Raw genomic sequence first — 18,296 nt, 5'->3', positions numbered from 1 at the left:
ATCAGTGTGCTCAATGCGCACACTAGCTTATCAGACAAAAGTGAGTACTTCTAATGCTCAAACCAGAGCTATGTTCTTGGCCTGTTGTAGCCTTAACTGACCAGTTTGCCATATCTTTCAGTCATCTCAGAATGAATGTATTCACTTTATTCAGCAGAACTGATTCATTCATTTCTGTTCATTCACATTAGCTACTTAAAATACTAAATGAAGTATAATAGACTGCATTTTCAGTTTCTGTCATACTCAGTTTTAAATACTGAATGTGGAATCGATACATCATTTTTTTGTACATCTCAGAAAATGTGTAGATTGTAATACCTGTGATAAATATAATTGGAATTCTCAGCAATTTAAGTAATCACACACAAAGCTGGTGTAAAATATACCATATGAGATATAGTCATGATATAGATGCAGTCTTTCAGTTAAAATATGATTAAGATGTTAGGTAACCCCGTTACCATACCTGTATGTCTGTTTATATTCTCATTTTAGTTATCTAGTTTTTAGTTGTATGTGTGTTTGTGGGTTTTTGTTTTTGTTTTGTATTTTACACTTCCATGACTTCTGTACTTATTTAGATTCTTTTTCATATATTGTTAATTTATTTGGTCATTCATTAATTCTTTCATACACGTTTTTGTTTTCATTTCACCCACTTTGTGAAGAGATAAGTGGTATGAGAATGTGTGTCTGTATTATAATAATCTACAGTAAAGACTGTGTGTCATAGCATATAACCTTAAATACCACAAACACCATCAACAAACAGTGAAACTATTGACATCCTATTCCCTTAATTAGCATGGTCAATCTGTGTTGGTTGGTTTAGATAGTAAGCTTATTATTTCATATTTTAAAATAAAGAATCAAATCAAACCAAATGCTTAATTGCGCTGGTAACACATTGCGCATGCGCAGTGAGGTCAACACGGTGCCAATGTCGACCTGTAGCTAATTAATCAGCCCCAGGGAAAGTTGAGTTAGGGTCGTCGTTTTGCATGTAGTTTGCGCTTTACCTGGACTTCCTACAGCAGAAAGTTTAAGAGTGTATTGTTCTGTAACTGTCGGTAGTCATTTTAAAAAATGTCAGCATGTTTCCATCTTCTCACAGAGTGAAACTCAACAGAGTCGCATTAAAAGACGTCGTTGGGCTAAAACTGGCGCCGCGACGGAGACGAGTCTCAAAGCCGTTGAATAACGTTACAGCTGACTCCAACAAACAAGAAGAAAAACATGTCGTTTCTGAAATAGTGTCAGTGAAGGACAATAGCAGCAATGAACCCGTCCAAACTTTTTTAACAGAACAAATGGCCACAGAAAATGACCCAGACACGGCCAGTAGAGATGCTGGAGAGAAGAAGTGTGAGCCAAAGAGGAGAAATGATTTCCAGTCATGCAAAAGGAAAGATACGGAGTTAAAACAAGAGGGGCCGATCACTAGAGGCAAGTATCACCAGAGCAAACCAAACACCAGGAGCAAGACAAGGTTGGACAGACTCAGACCCAGGTTTACTCGGTGCTTTTGCGATGATTCAGAAAGTGCATCAGTGAAACCGTCAGTGGTGCACCGCCGGGTAAAACCGAAGGGCAAAATCCCCAAAACGTCTGGTAAAATGTCCAGCGAGGCACCTTTGGCTGTAAACAACGCCACAAATAACCAAATTAAACCAAAATATGGTGCGGGAAAACCGTCTAGAAGGAGATGCAAACTGAGACGAGAGGATACTAATTGTAAAACTCGTGTGACCTTGGTTTCTAAAAGCCGCCGCGACAGAGGCAGAGAGGGACAGAGACAGATAGAGGGACAGAGGCAGGGACAGAGACAGAGCAGGGTGGAGGCCCAGTCAGCTGGCTGTGATCCTCAGCTTGCGGGACAAGTGCGGACCGGAACACGGTCAACACCCACCGGACTCTCAAGTAAGGCGCACTTTGCTGTATCATTTGCTTAAGGTTGGGTTAGTTTTACCATCAGTACGCGTATGAAGTTGGTGACAGTGGGCCTCTGCAAACTTTTTTTTTTAACTGACGATTTTTAGGTACTTAAAAGCTTTTAGCTAACTTGCGTTTTTTGTGCCTAAGTTTGATGAAACGTGTCAGATGCTAAGCTAACAGCGCGGCTAAACTGTCTTTACTAACTACCGTAAGTACCTTTTTCAATTAATAACGTGCAGGGGATTCTTAAAATTTATTGCCAAGCACCATGTAAAATTGGCATTAACGACCCCTTGATATATTTTGATGCAGAATTAAATATGTGGTAGCTAATGGCATTGGGTGCATCCCTTTTAGATCAGCTCACAAGTGCCCTGCAGATCACCCCAGCTTGCTCAGGGCCCTTTGGAGGTTCCTACTTACTGTGTGCTTTTGAGTAGCTGCAGTGCTAGACATGAGGTTTGCAGGGACTCAGATAGACTGAGCTGGGTTTACTAATTGGATGAATTTGGTTGCTTAGTTAAAAAAAGCGCAAAATGGGTAGGGGGGGTTACATATTTCCACTGGGATAGTGTAATCTTCTCTGCTTTCCAATTTTCCATTAGGATTCTGAAGTTGGCCTCTGATTTGGGGTTGAGGGGAAAGTTAAGGCAAACTTAAATATTTAGCGGCTGATTCTCAGGTTTCGCACCACTTACACTTGTGAAAAGTGTTAGACATCATAGCAAAAGCCACTGTTTAAACCCACTTTCAAATTTGTGAAACGTTTTATTTTGCTTATGTAAACAGAAAAAAGGCAATTTCACTGCTTTCACTGCCTAAACAGCGTTAAGGCTTTTGTTATGATTTCTAACACATTTTCACAAGTATAAGTGGTGCAAAAATGGAGAATCAGCCGCTAAATATTTATGTCTCCCTTAACCCCAAATGTGAAGCTGCAAATTGGAAGCTAACTTCAGCATTGTTTCTTCATTAAACCCCTGCAGTGGGATATGGCACTGTTAAAAAATGGATTTAAAATGCTGTGTAATGGTACTGGGTATACATTAGTGTTGCCCAGTTTGGGACTGTCACTGTATGGGAGATTGTCATGGATACTTCCATAGGAAAGTGGCTGTGCGCTGCTTTTTATCGAGATATGGAAGTTAAACAAAAGTGCATCTGCCAAACTAATCCTCATTAGTGAAACCTTCTCTCTGATAATATATAACGTGCTGTCTGAAAACACTTGAAATAAAGTATAAATCTCATCTTTGAGTGGCTTATAAATGCTCATTGTTGTTCCTTGTGGCTGATGGGGATAAAAACAACCACTAAGACTGTGGTTCTCATCAACCATTGCAGTGGCTGTTTTCCAACTGCCAGGCTCAGGGGACAGTAATGAGCTGATTACAGCTTGGTGCATCAGAATGCCCCTGCCTGGACAAGCTACACAAAGGTGAAATTTATGCTTTATCAGAGTCTTTTTCAAATAATAGCCTATTTTTAGATTTTACAAGGGAAACGATTCCAGTGATGAAGATTTACTGGTTGGTTTGGCAAATGCATGTGTGGTTAACTTACCCACTCCCAATGAAGAGCAGTGCACAGCCCCTTTTCAAAACAAGTGCCTGGGACTGTCTCCCATGCAGTGAATGGGACAATCCATTACTGATGAACCAAAAAGTAAAACAAAACAACACATTACCATGGTAATAAGGTGTGTCCTTTTAGTGTTTAACAATTCCAAATGGCAAATTTTTACTGGAACTTTTGCACTATTTGACACGTTTTTGTTTCCATTTGCAGACATTGATCGAAAGGTGCATCCACGCCTCACTGGACTGGCTGGTTCAGATGAGGCTTTGAGAAGAGCTGTCAGAGCCTCTGGCTGTAGTCTCTGTGGTGACTGTAAATACATTTCCCCCCAGCAGAAGACATTGGGTAAGCAAGGGCAGAAAAGCAGTAGCCCAGGGGCAGAGCGGCCTATGTTCACTGTGACCCCTAAGAAGATTATTGTATGGATAGACCGGTACCCCAAGGTGACGCTTTGTGATGTAGCCCAAAACTATGATGCATCCAATCACGATTCAGGCATTGTGTTACCAGACGTACTGAAGAACAAGGTTGTGCGTTGCTTCAAACGGGACATGAGAGCTGGATTTCAGTTTAGGCCCAGTTGTTTAGGGCACAGCAAACATGGAAATGATGAAAGTGCTCTGGCTAAAAATAGTGGGTTGTGTCCCAGGGTTAAGTCTGAGACGAGCATCTGTCAGCCTCAGAGTCTGACTGAAAACCAGTATCACCTGAAGGAACACACATATGCAGAGACATTATCCACTCATACCTCATGTCATTTCCTGAAGGGTTGGGCGAGTGAAGCCTCTGCAACTTGTTCTGCTTCTTCCTCGCTAGGTAAGCATACAAACAAGGGGGAGTGCAGGACTGGCATGTGGGACAGAGATGTTGAGGAGGACCCTGGGCCAGGATGTGACCTCATGAGAGAAGAGATGCATAGAGACAAAAGAGTAAAACTTGGGAACAGCATTGAAGATGGCAGTTTACCCTTCACTTCAGACTTAGAAAGCATTAGTTGTAATGACCCAGCAAAAACTAGAGACAAAGAGAAAACATGCTCTGGGATGTCTGCTGACAGCCAGTCATGTTTAGAACTTGCCATCAGGAGCTGCAGAGCTTTTGACTCAGCTGTGAAAGATTACTGTGTCCTCAAGAAACCTTGTGGTGAGATAGGCGACCTCAGAAAAACTGACGCAGCACATATGTCATCAGAGCGGTTCTGTCAAAGGACTGAATTGGACACAGATGAACTTGAGTCATTAACCTGCCAGAGAGTGAGGGTCTATTTCAGAAAACCAAATTTTTCTTGTGCACGCACATACATGTCCTGGCCCTTCTCTAACAGTGGTCAGACCCTTGCAGCACATGCTGGTACCACAGCCTGTCCAGCAGAGCCTATTGATCCATCCACTAGAGATCACACCCACTTTCCAATAAGTCAAAATCAGCCAGTTTCAACCAGCAACCGAACCAATGTCATGCTCCCAAATGCAGCTACAGTAAGCTCAACCAACCAGGTCTCTCATCAAAATGAAGAGAAAGGAGAAGGTGGTGCAAGACATGGAAGAGAAGAAGATGGAGAAAGGGGGGAAGGACATGGTAATATGTCTTCACAGTCTTTGGCCGGCAAAAACATGGAGTTTGTACCTCTCTTTAGGAAAGAATCACTGGCCAGTCCTCTGACAGACATTGCTACACTTTCCACCCCTAGTCACCAATGGGAGCTTGGTACTGAAACAGTGTCAGCCCCATCTTTGCCTGCTAATGGACCTGAAACTGACAGCTCCATGTCTACCCCTTCCCCCTCAGAGCTTGGCCTGAGTGACTGGGAAACTGCCACTTTGTCCCCTATGTCATCTCGATTCCCACATGGTGGTTTGAGCAGCCTCTCGGTCACGCCATCCTCCCTCCCACCTTCATCTTTTCTGCTGAACAAAGTCAAAGGTGTTGAGTTGCCTGATGCACATTCTACATGCGCATCACCAACACCATCTTCCTCCTCACCCAAATATATTGTTAAAATGATAAAAGACCCATTGTTCTGCTGCGAAGACACCCGAATGACTTCATGCAGTTCTTCATCTAGCGCTCCTCCACACAACTCCGACTCCCTTCATTCATGTGATTCCTTCCTCCTCCTCCCTCAAGAGGAGCAAGAGAGTGATGGAGGCATTCTCACAAGCAGGAGCCCACCAAAACTTGAGCCTTATTATTATACGAGCCCCTGTAACCATGATGGAGTTGGAAAAGAGAGATCACTGCACAATGTCCCCATTGAACAGTGCAGAGAAACTGACTTAAACATGTTGTTGCTTCCACCACTGCTCTCTCCTGTTACTTCACCACAGTGGCACTCACGGACAAGCTTCCTGTTGCAAAGACCATGCAGCTCCGACGAGGAGGAGGAGGAAGAGGGGGAGGAGGAGATGAGCAAAGACACCAACAGACAAAAAATGTTCCAAGGACATCACATGCCACAAATTGTGAATGGCAACAGTGAAAGCTGCAAGAATGATCTTGAACACGGTGTTGAATTCAAGGGAGTATCGTCACATTTCAAAACTCTTACTGATGATACTCAAAGGGTACTTCAGTCTTCTCCCAGCAGTGATGAAGATGTAGATGATGGTAATGAAGAGGAGAATCAGAATGAAACTGATCACGAAGATGATGAGGCACAGGGTAGCAGTAAATCAGAGCAAGTTCCCTCAGATCCTAAAATAAAGGAAAAGATTACCTCAGGTGTTCTGACAGAATCCCGCTCTTCTCCCAGCAGTGAAGAAGATGATGGCGGAGCCTTCAATGGTGAGGGACAGCCACGTTCTGCTAGAGAAAAGGGATCAAGTGTATCTGAAATAGCAGGCGGTGAAAGGCATAAAACTAAAGCAGAGGCAGCTGGTGACACTCAGTCCTACATTTTGGATGAGTTCACAGCTTATGAACAAGATATCCTACTTGTGAATGTGATCCAGGATGACCCAGAGCTGTTTGACAAGCTGCCCCAGAAAAGTGTGCTGAAACTGGGTCCCACAAGGGTTAGTGAGGCCCCTAAAACCAGACCTACTGGAGTGGTGAAAATGCTGTTGCCAAGGACAGATGAAGCATCAGTGAAGTCTGAACAAAGGTAAGGGTTCATATTTGATAGCATCTGTCCTTACAGTCAAAGAAATTATGTGTAATCTTTTGTAAATGAAAGTTCTGTTATGTTATTTGTGTTTCAGATTGACGGCAATAAATATAGATTTTCACCGCATCAGTCCTGACATCAAAGGTATGCCCAGTGTACCAGTCAGAATTTTTAAAGTGATGTTTGAGATTAGTCGATGCTTCAAATCCTGTGAGCCAGTGGCTGACCAGACAAAAATGAACAGCCAAGAGCCATAATGCGAATTAGTATAAGCGACAACACGACATGCAAAAAGTTATAATCATCTACAATAGAAGCAGACATCTTTTGTATATTTTTGATGCTGAATTGTACTCTCAGACCTCATCTTTGATTGACAGAACTCAGAAAATATCCATGCATCAATACCACAACCAATATTAAACTCATATGTAAAAAAAAAAAAAAAAAAAAAAAGTGTCCTTTGAACAATGAAATATATCTTGCTTTGAATTTGCTTCATGCAACATATTTTATCCAAAGATCGTCATGTAATTTTATTGTATGTATTTTTATGTGGTTTTTTTTTTTTTTTTTACAGAGGAGAGTGAAAGCCGGCCCTGGAGACCTCAGTGTAGCAGCACCCCTTTCAAAATGCAAAGCAACTCGTGGCCCGCCACAGAGAAGCAAACCAAAACCATGGTAATGTAGTAACACTGCGTTGTATTATATAGTGGACCACACTTCCCAGGACTATCTTTCAGCACTTTACTGCAAGGCACCAGGCTTGGAAACAGCATAACTTCTCTGCATTTGTAGAGAAACAAAGCATTTACAGGGTCTCTCTTGCATCAAAGCTCTCTTGACAAAAACAGTTTCAGTTACTATATCAAGAGGTACGCTGTATAATGTTAAATATGTCTTGTTTTTTTTAACAGGGTCAATGTGATGCCAACAACAATCATGTAAATGGAGGGCCACAAAGGTACCTGTTTTTACACATTTCGCGATGAAAACATTCTTGTACCCAATCAGATCTTCCAGTGTTGTGATAATTACTCTGTTTACGTCCTTCTTAATAGGAACCAGCCCATCCAGACAGTGAACTCCACGCTTAATCACATCCCTCCATTCATGACTGTAAGAAATGGTGAGAAAATGAAAACAGCATAGATAATGACTTAAGTTTTAACTGGTGTCACTTGGTTTTCTAAAGTGGAGTAAACATCTTGAACAGTTGCTTATAAGTGCTCTGTTGGATGCTCTTCACACAGGGCCATGGACCACAACCCCAACAAACATGACAGAATTTAGGCGCCAGAAATCCAACACTGTAAGTATTCAATTAAATGAAGAACAGTCACTGTCTTCCCTCAAAACAAATGCCTCATTTATTAACATGTTTACGGGCTTTAGCTAAGATTTTCCACTACTTATCCTAAAGACTCTGACCAAACCTAATAAGATATAGACAAAATATATATGTACAATTCATGCTAGTACAGAATTATTGTTGAAAAGGTTTGTGCATTAAAAAAATTTAAACTTTAAACAAGAAAGCAATATTAATGAATGTTCTTTATTCCTGATGTGATTGATTGTACTACTTTTCCAATGTGAGACTTGGATTTTCCCAATTAAAAACAACAACAACAAAAAAAAAAACTAGGACAAGAAAATATGCAAGTCTGCTTTAGGATATATGTAACAATCAAAATGAATATAAATGACATTAATCACCTTCTATTTCTCAGTCATATAATTTAACCTAATCAGTGTCCATAGACTAAAATTGTCGAGCTTAGAATATGAGAGTACTTAAGAACGAGTAGTGAAAGTATTTTAAGTGTATTTCCTCACAAGCACATTTAGTTTGAAATTAACGATACTAGTTGTAACTTTGGATAGATTCAAACAACCCCCCCCCCCCCCCACCCCCCTCCAAAACAATAGAGAGATTTGTTTATTCTCCTGCCAGTAACATGATGTTGACTGTAAGGTAAATGAGTAATGCAGCAACTCCTCCTCTCAACCTTCAGTATTGCAGGCAGTACTTCAGTGAATCACTGTCCTGCGGGTTCAAGATGTGTCGATTCCAGCATGTACCTGTAGAGGGAGATGAGAAGGTATGCTCAGAGGGATATTATGCTGTTTTCTTGACTTGGCAAGCAGTACGCTAAACTATGAATATGCTGGTGCACTGCACGGACCTGTACCTTTTCTTTCATCAAGTAAAGAAGATTAAGTAGACAATTAACATTTGAATATAAAAGTTAATGTCAGTTTATTTAATTTAGCAATTCACTTCAGATCAGTCATAGAAGTCATATTGAAAGCTGGTGCCTGTAAAGTTGAGTAATGCTTCATGCTAAAGCTCTCTGATTGGTGTTGATCACAGAGGCAACATCACCCTCTGCTGTGCCCGATCTGTAACTCCACACTTTATTTCAGAACTGTGGAGTCATTTCATTTTTTTTTTTCTCTTTCAGTTCTGTGTTGACACTGTGACACGGTTCTCCAAAAATCCAATGTGCCTCCAGAAAGCAGGTACGATTTCAATGTCTACAATTATTTAACCTCAAACAGACACAGTCCATACAGTGTGAATGTGTTTCTTCTAAGTGACACGTCTGTGTGAATGTCTTTATCTCTCTCAACTGATTGTCATTCTTAATCTTTTTACCTTTTTGCTACATCATCTGTCTGCTCTACGTCTCTCTCTCTCTCTCTCTCTCTCTACTTGGCTCTCCTGCCTGTTTCATTTTTATCTCCAGGAGCTGTGTTTACAGGCTACTACCAGAGCAACCCACCAGGAGTGTATTTCTCCATGCCAGTGCTTCTGTCACTCCTCTGGGCTCTACTCAAAGCTGGCATGGTGTCTGATGTCTTCTCAGTCCTCAGCGTCAGCTTGGCCCACAAGATAGTGGTCAGTCGGGTTTTCATCCATCTGTCAACAACAAAGTCATGGTGCAGTTACAGTACACCTTGTAGTCCAGTAGAAAGCAGGGCTTATTCTATTTTGCATGGCCAGAGAAGGACTGTAATGGTAAAACATTGGTTTGTATGAACAGCATGTAAACTTTTTGCGCCTGAAAATAAATTCTGAACATTTATCCCTTTTCCTCTCTTGGTAGCCTGGCCATGAGTTCCTGCTAGCTCTTTTCAACTATGTAAGAGAAAAGGGTCTGGTGGGCTGTGTACCTGAACTCATGCAGCTCACATTCAAGGTATCTGGATTCCTACTCACTTAACTTACTGTATTATAGCAGAATCTGAATGTTGTTTTGTGTATATAAATGTCTCCTCATGTATTGACAGATGGCCACTGCTGGGCTAGTGCTGAGTTTGGATTGCTTTGACTGTGTAAAAAACACTCCTGAGTTCCAGCAGACAGTCCATCCAAACTCACCTGTTTCAGTGTCTGGCAACCACAAGTGAGTGGAACATCACTTTTATACAAGTGGTTATTTACCCTCTCTTCTCTGTGTTTTTTTTTTTTTTGCCGTCAGTAGAAGCAGCTGCCTGACTCTATCTTTGTTATCAAAGGTTATCAGTGTCCACCAGTGCACCCTTTCCAGAGTACCTGAATTTGGCCCACGCCATTGTGGAGATAGAGGTTAGTTCTTTTCTTCGGTAGATTACTTTTGTCAGTTGATCCACGAGAATGAAATGGTTTTGTGTTTAATCTGTCGTTGCACTCAGGCCTGCTTTTATGCTTTGTGTCGGTCAGCTTTGTACGAAGCAAGAGGACTGGAGGCGGATGGGGGAGGTTTTCAAGTCCATTTGTCAATCCTGCCAACATCCCAACCAAGTAGAGCACATCAGCGGTCGAGTTGCAATAGCGCTCCTGTCTGAGAGTAAAGACAAGCTGTCACTGCCCTTTGCTGCCTTGGCTGAGACAGGTCCAAACTCCTTACTTCAGATAAAAATTATTTAACTGCATTGTTTCTAAATCATGGTTCTCTGTTAATATTATTTTGTGATTTAAAAATTCATAATGATGCTTGAAGGTTTGATTACTCTCATTTTTTAGTGTGTCAGAGTGAAGGTGAGGACAGCCTGATCAGGAGTTTCTTAGGCAGAATTGGAGTCTCGCTTATGTTAAGATACCACAAAACACACCAGTGGGCCAGGGTAAATACAGTGTGTGTGTGTGTATGTGTGTGTGTTTCACATGCCTGTCTTCTGTCTAGATGTGTCTGTCTTCACTTAAGGAAACTAATGTAGCCAGCTATAATCTGTTACTCTGTGAATGAAAGTAGCCTCTGGAAACAGTTTCCTTGTGTTTTATCAACTTGACTTAAACAATTCAGACATTTCTCACGTTGTACAAAAACAAACAATTGAATTGTTACAGTAATTGGACTTTTTGTGAGACATGTAGAATCTTTGTGATATGATGGTAACATGTAAACACAGCAGCCACTCCCATCTTTGTTATCACTAAAAAGTTGTACAATTTAAGATATAATATTTTAAGCAATGTATCTGGTATTTAGGTGTGTGTGTGTGTGTGTGTGTGTGTGTGTGTGTGTGTAAATGTAGGGTCGGAAGGTGGTGGAGGTGCTGTCCTTGTCAAAGGTCAACTACTCGATGCTGAAGGGTTTGTTTGGGAATGAGGACGGCGCATCACGCTGCTACCTGGTCACTGTGGCTACTGAGCTCTTCCTCCTGAGTGGCAGCGTGGAGGGAGCTCTGAACACACTCCGAGGTAACCGCTGTTATCACTCATTTTAAGATATGTAACACTTATGTTTGATGATCAGAAACATCAAATGGCTGTCATATAAACCAGAGAAATTAAATTTTAAACATAATTTAGAGTAACTAGTATGCTTGATGCTCTATGGGAAAAGAAAAAGGAATGAAGCAATTTGTTTTTCATAAGATATTGTTATGGCATACTTGAAATACAGGCGAGTAGGCACATTTTTACTTCTGTGGACAGTAAACACCTCATTAAAAAAGGACTCTGGAGTTGGACACTGATGTGGCTCAATCACAGCTAGAAACATTGCTACAAATAAAGCTCTACTGATTTGAATGCCAATCAACAACCCCATATTATAGCCCCCATAGTTCTTTTTATTTATAGGACACCCTATAAATCATACATACTCAAGAGGGGGACTCTGGTCCAAGTCTGGACCAAATAACAATTTAATCTGGACTGGGAACAATATTTCACTGCAGCCTGACCTGGACTGCTTTTGAATGACACATCGCTATCACGTCACCCCACCTGTCTTTAATCAGCTGCTCGCTAGACGCTGACAGTTAGCAAGGTTGTAGTCGATGTTGGCGCTCTGGCTTGCTCAAAACTAGCCAATACTACTAAATAAAGGTTGACCATGAAAACTGTGCATTCAAGCATTAGTGGACTGGTCTTGTTCTTCATTCTGCCTGAAGTCATGTGTGATTTGCAATGAAACAGTGGCCATATTGAAGAGTGGTAACGTAAAACACCACTGCAACACCATACATGCCCATTTTGAACAAAACTATCCTGGAAACACAGAGGTAAGAACCACAAAATTGAACCAGTTGAAGTCGTCATATCACCTACATCAGCATAATTGTAAAATCAATTGATGAATACAGTAAAGAACTCATACCGCAGCAGACTTACTAATGAACACACCAGTGTGCTATTGATTGGACATGGAGACACAACAGAGGTGTCACTTCTCTCATTAATACAGAAATGCTGTTCATGTACAGAGTTTTGTACTGAAATATCATGTAATGCACCCTTAGTGGACATTTGATGCTGTGGAGATTTGGTTAGTGAACCTCTACTGCTAATAAATAATGCTTTAGGAATCGATTCAATAAATTGTGTGTTTATTTATGCATCTGTTAATCCAGAAAACAAATGGTTCCTGAGTTCGTGTTTGTGGCCATGTGAGCCTGCTGATCTGGAGAGTAGAAGTCGTGTGCTGATGCGTCTGGCTGAGAAAACCTCTCACAGAGACACGCTGGAGGTCCTCCGTAATCTCCCTGGAATCAAAGAGCCAAATGGTGAGAAAACAGAACCAGTTCTGTTCCCAGTTTTGTCACCTTTAGCCACTTAACTCCAGAACCAGAACTTAATTTTGTGAACAGCTGATACCCTGCATATTTCAGGGCATGGCTCTAGGGCTGGCAGTGTTGGTCTGTCAGTTGGTCAGTCTGTCGTCCATTTTGGAGAAATAAATCAACAACTGTTGCATGGGTTGCCATGAAATTTTGTACAGATATTCATGATCCTATTGATAATGACCCCCCTTCCTCTAGTGCCACTATGAAATCGACATTTTTGTTTTTTAGTCAAATACCTCAGATATATTCATGCTGCTCAGATTCCCTGACTTTTCATCCTGTGCCACCAGTAGGTCAATTGTGTGTAATTGTGTGTATGTTTTGTTTTCCTCAGACCTGGTGGATATCTCCAGGTACAGTCCCCTGTTTAACTCTCACCTACAAGTGTGTATGGACAGACAGATACTTCCTGTAGCCTCAGACACAGTGGACTTCATGCTCTTGAAAAACCTGGCAGTTGACCAGGCAGTGCTGCAGATACTTTTACATAAACTGGGGAAACAAAACTTGTGGCTCCGCGCAAGAGAAGTCTTCAGACGTAAGTATCACCTTCTAATTTATCGGCTGCTCATCTTGGATCGTAAACACAATGCAGGAAAAAGCATCCGCACGTTGGGTTATAGATCCCTAACTTTATTGGACTTAAACAGCAACTTCATTAACACATTATCCAATCAAAATAAATGTCAAGTTATTCTAACAGTGTAGTTGTTCCATCTATTGATTCAACGGCTTAATTAATGTGTACGTTCACCAGACTCTCTGAGTGTGGGGTACTACGCAGGTGTATCAGCTCCCCCTGGTTTCATGGCACTGATCGTCCCCTGTCGACTGGGGGAGGTTGAGCTGGCTCTCGCCTTTGAAATGTTCATCACTGTCAATGCAACAGTCATTGTGCACCTTACAGAGACCACGACTTCCTGCCTCAGCATCACTCTGAAAAGGTAACGTGTGTATGTGTGTGATGGGTACTTGTGTGTGAGCAAGCCCTTGTTCCGTTATGTGATCTGTATGTACATGATGGTCCTGCTTCCTCCTCTTTCAGGACTCAAAGCTGTGAGAGCGAGTACCTCTCTGCTGGTAGCCGCCTGCTCTCTGCAGCATGTATCCCTCAGCCCAAACTAATTGTTCACTACACAGCAGTTAACTCCTCACAGGAGCAAGTGTTCACACTTGACATTCCCTCTGCTCGACGCTGGCTCCGCCACAATCATTTGTGGGCCAATGAGGTGTGGACGCACTAGACCAAACCGTTACTCCCCCCTATAGTCACCCTGAAACTGTTCATGTTCCAGAGACATCAGTTGACTCTGGGAAAACAACCAATGAAATCAGGAAAACGAACGCATGTGCATTTCTGTTGGCTTGTACGTTTGTAACACTCAATGGTGCTATTTCAATTTAGCTTTTGACTAAGAAGCAGAAATCAGAAGATCACCACCAAAGACTGACGCCAGAACTTTACACTGTTTGTTTTTTTACAAATCTAATAATTTATCTTTGTTCAGATTTCTTTTAAAATATGTTAAAGGAGTTATTTTGTTAATTCCCTGTCGTTTCCAGAGGAGTTCTTTTAGCTCATTTGTCTTTCATTTATGTCACTCAGTGTTTATGTGATTTACTATTTTGAAAAAATAAAGTCTGTGGGGGAAGTCCAGCATATATTTGTAGGGTTGTTGTTGTTGTTACAAATATTATAGATTTTGTTTACTTAATTGTAAATAACATCTGAGTGTAAATAGGTATATATTTATAATGGTGTTAAGTCTTTGACAGTATTATGTTACTGAATTATATTAGTGATTGTCAAAACCTCAACTGTTGCCAGTTCAAGAGCTGTGAATTTACATTTCCTTTGTATGACGTTTTTATAAAACCGCTGTTCTGCTCCAAAAGCTTTGGCTCTGTGTTGTTTCTTCATAGAAGGATGGTATGCATGTAATGCCGCCAGTTACTCCCCTGTAGTCTTAACATTATTTCCCTGGTGTCCATGAGCATATACACACGTTTCAGGAAACTCAATATCACATTATAGTGTTCCCAGACAACTGACCATCTGGTAAGCGGTACAAATCATGAATCAGTTCCAGTGGCTTTTACCTTTTCCAGATATGTTTCTCTTAATATTGCAACCCTCTCCAGTCATATCCACCTGTCTGTTGGTTTTGGGGGATGTCATCATGAAAAAGTAACATCACTGCATATCTACTGCAGTTATCAGTGCCTGGAACTGATTTGAGAAGCTTGATTACTGGCTTATTAATCAAGGTTGAAGGGGTGAAGCATTTTGTCCTGCTGGATTATAAGTATGACACCAATTGACCTGCTGGCCTGATGATGCATGACACTGAAAGGCCTGATAATTAAGACTGATATGGAAGTTACACACATCGCAGTTCCTGTTTGTTGGACAAAGGATGGACTTCTTAATGGTAAGTTTCTCTTGTTTTATGTCCAGCTGACCTGAAAAATCTCCTCTCCAGACTCTTAATGCAAATTACAATAGCTGCATGCACACAGACTTTTTTCCCCCCCTATTCCATAGAGCAAATCAGAAACAGCCTAAAAATGTAATAACATCTACAGATACGGCTGCCATGACAGCTAAGAAACCACATGTCACTGGCCAGTGTTATCTGGTTTAAGGTCTATGCTCCTCAGTGCCTTTAAAGCTGGGAGAAAATGTGTTTGAAATAACTATATCCAAACACATCTTCACATAAAATCTGTCCTGTTCATAGGCACAAATGCATTTTCTCATTTCATCTATATTAAAGGTAAAGAGCTACATATGGCTGACATCATGCCCCTCGCATATGTGTTTCAGTGCCATGTGTATGTATTTTACAAGCCCAATATAAAGGTGTTACAGAGCAACCAAACCACCAGGGGGGAGTACTGGACTATGGTGAGATGAATCAGCAGGCATGGTTCCTTGATATAGATGTCAGGCAAATTAATGAAATGTGGATAAAATTTAAAAGATGCTGGTGGAAGTAGAAGAAAATAGACCTCTGTCAAGACAGCTGTAATAGTGGACAGCTCCTGTTTAGCACTTTCTCACACTTTTATTCCAACAGCTGGAGCAGAGGATGATCTTTATCTAAGTCAAGCCATTTAACTTACTGTAGTGTCTATCCCATCATCTCACTTCTCAATTTCTTAACGTCAAGATACTTTTCAACTTGAGGTCTATTTATATGGACCAGAAAGAGCTCCTTTGTCATTTATAAAATGGCGCAGCTGCTGCATTTGGGTTTCTCTGGCAGCAGTTAGGCCTCAAAGTTTGAGATGACCCAAGAAAAATGAGAGACAACTGTTTGAGACGCAGGGACAGTGGGATGATAGGGAGACAGATGGACTGAGGGATTGAATGATTGCACAGTTCATCACTTTCTACTGTTACCTCCCTCCCCCACCCTCATTCAGCATTGCAATTAGTTGGAGCCTCCTGCAGCATACATTTAGCAAAACACTGCAGATCATCTGTTTTTCCTTCTATCGTCACAATCTGTGAGATGGTCCTGAGAGGCGAGCTGGGGGGCAAGTAAGAGTAAAAATAGGCCTGGTCGACCTTCACGTGGTCTAGATACATGAATGTCTGTTGAGATGTTATTTCATGTTAACATTGTCAAGGGGCCTGCACCATTCAGTCAGATGATATGCTGTAAATAATGGAAAATGACCATATTGGGCAAACCGGCGCCAAAGTGTGTGTCGTCCAGGGATAGAGATAATCCTAACACAGAACCATTTGTGTGATTTTTTTTTTTTTCTTCTCCTCAAAGCAGTGCTCTCTAAATCATATTCACCCCTGCCTGAAGGCTCAATAACCTTCACTACCCTCCAGACTTTAGCCTGTGTCATCTCAGAGCTGACATGTCATCTGACAATGACTTCTTCAGACTTGAAGAATAGTAATTAACACACTGATTTATCCGCTTGTGTGCGCAGTCTGCAGTGGCTTTATGAAAGGCCTTTGTGAAACAGAAGGCACCACAGGCTATTCCATCCGGAGGAGTGTTTTCTCACTTTGACGTATCAACATAACCTCTAGTGTGTTTGCAAGTCATCCATCCTTTTATCCGCCCCTTGCTTACTTTGATCACCTTGCGAGGTCACTGTAAATCAACCACCATCTCCCTCTCTGCCTGAGTCTCTGTTGTTCTTTCCTTTAACCATGAGATAAATGGGGTAACACTTGTGACCTTATGTCAAATTAAGTTTGATAAGTGCCTCATATGATCTCACTTAGATAATTACCAAACCCCACAGCTTTGACCCTTCTTCTAATTCCTCTGCTGCACTAGTTGCTTTCTTGCAAACGCTTGTGTAACTTGTGTTTTTGTAGTTGACCTCGGCTTCGTCCTCATTAGTGTTTATGAGTTACAGCCCAAAGGTTATTCAAATTCCTTCAGCCCAGTATTTCAACTAAAGTTAGTGGACAGTCTTTAAAGCATGGGTGTTGAATAAATTAAAAAACAAATTGATTGATTGAGAACACAATCTGAACACAATGTTAATTTAGTAATTGTTCGGGACCTTTCAATCATACCGCATGATTTTCATCAGGAGTTAGAGTTTGCCTAGTTGTCAAGAAGTTCAAATGTTTTCTTTGCACTTCAAAGACTTTTTGTCCATGTTGGCTTGGAAGCTGAAGTTCAGAGTTTATTCTTGACCTTAGAAATAGAAAGTGATTTAAAAAATCTCAGCATGAGATCCATTTAATAGCCGTTTTTCTAGATGAGATCTGTGTGTAAGAAGGAAAAGACAAACTCTCCACAGCTGGAAAGAATGGATGAGTCCAAAAAAAATGTATGTAAGATGGGTGTATGTAACAGAGTCTGACTATATTATTTCCCATAAGGAGAGCCTTTCATTTTAGTCACATAGGCATTAACAGGATGGATGTCAGATCGCTTTTGCATTGGTAAACAAGTCCAAAGGAAATTTTTGCCAACGGCTGTAGTGATTCACAGCTCTTTCATTACTGCAACAGATATTATGAAAAAGACTACTGACAGGATATAGAGCACTTACTGTGGATGTGAGTACATATGACACACCACAATTAGGTGATTAGTCAGCCCTGTAAAATATGTTTCTAAATAAATGCTCTCTGCAAAGTGAGTCACCCATTTATTCATTTTCCTATTGTCAGCCAGCCAATGCAGACATGATGTGTCCCCAGATGTAAATAACACGAAGCGTGACACGTGCTAATGGTGTGGCCTAATCATATGCTTTCAAGATGTGAGACGATAAATACAGAGACAGATGCAACTTGTGGAGTGACACGGTGGAAAGATGTGTTGATGCAAAATTCATCCCTGCTTCATAACTTATTCATTCAAATGCTTGTTTTATAGGCCTCTGCTGGTGAATAATAACTTAAAAGCTTTTTGAGATGAGCAACAGATCGATACTCTTTCATATCCCAGGACTCTAACATGTCCATGAATACTTTACAACTCTCTGTTTCAGAAACCGCTATTTAAAACTCCACCATGATGCAAGTTGAGCATCAAATATGAGAAAAACATGGATGTTCATTATGTGTATTTCTACTTGGTGGTTTCCAAAACAAGTTTTAAAATGGCAAAAAAAAGCTATT

At 41.1% G+C, this 18,296-nt stretch overlaps 1 protein-coding gene across 4 annotated transcripts; it reads left to right on the top strand.

Annotated features, from left to right (window-relative positions):
* Positions 1-922: 922 nt before the first annotated feature.
* Positions 923-14,577, top strand: topaz1 (testis and ovary specific TOPAZ 1). Of its 4 annotated transcripts, none has more exons than XM_042434568.1 (21): positions 923-1,449; positions 3,727-3,861; positions 4,333-6,619; positions 6,717-6,766; positions 7,203-7,303; positions 7,540-7,586; positions 7,684-7,751; positions 7,876-7,934; positions 8,641-8,727; positions 9,091-9,148; positions 9,376-9,527; positions 9,736-9,828; positions 9,920-10,035; positions 10,148-10,217; positions 10,332-10,503; positions 10,635-10,735; positions 11,147-11,312; positions 12,470-12,622; positions 13,017-13,220; positions 13,440-13,626; positions 13,728-14,577. In XM_042434568.1, the coding sequence occupies exons 1-21, from the start codon at positions 1,098-1,100 to the stop codon at positions 13,924-13,926; spliced, it is 4,857 nt and encodes a 1,618-aa protein (XP_042290502.1). In that variant the 5' UTR covers positions 923-1,097; the 3' UTR covers positions 13,927-14,577. The 4 variants fall into 4 exon arrangements, with proteins under 4 accessions (XP_042290502.1, XP_042290500.1, XP_042290501.1 ...); XM_042434569.1 differs by lacking the exon at positions 923-1,449 and adding an exon at positions 1,930-2,146; XM_042434566.1 differs by having other exon boundaries at positions 3,727-6,619.
* Positions 14,578-18,296: the final 3,719 nt, after the last annotated feature.

This window comes from Thunnus maccoyii, chromosome 15, assembly GCF_910596095.1.
Source record: "Thunnus maccoyii chromosome 15, fThuMac1.1, whole genome shotgun sequence".
Taxonomy (NCBI): Eukaryota; Metazoa; Chordata; class Actinopteri; order Scombriformes; family Scombridae; genus Thunnus; species Thunnus maccoyii.
Note: the sequence above shows the minus strand (reverse complement) of the source record. Positions and strands in the feature narration are given on the sequence as shown.

Coding starts and splice junctions, on each gene's coding strand:
- topaz1 (XM_042434566.1), top strand. CDS start 1,098: ATGTTTCCATCTTCTCACAGAGTGAAACTCAACAGAGTCGCATTAAAA. Junction 1,450..3,726: donor AGAGGGGCCGATCACTAGAG/GCAAGTATCACC, acceptor TTCCATTTGCAG/ACATTGATCGAAAGGTGCAT. Junction 9,829..9,919: donor TCATGCAGCTCACATTCAAG/GTATCTGGATTC, acceptor ATGTATTGACAG/ATGGCCACTGCTGGGCTAGT.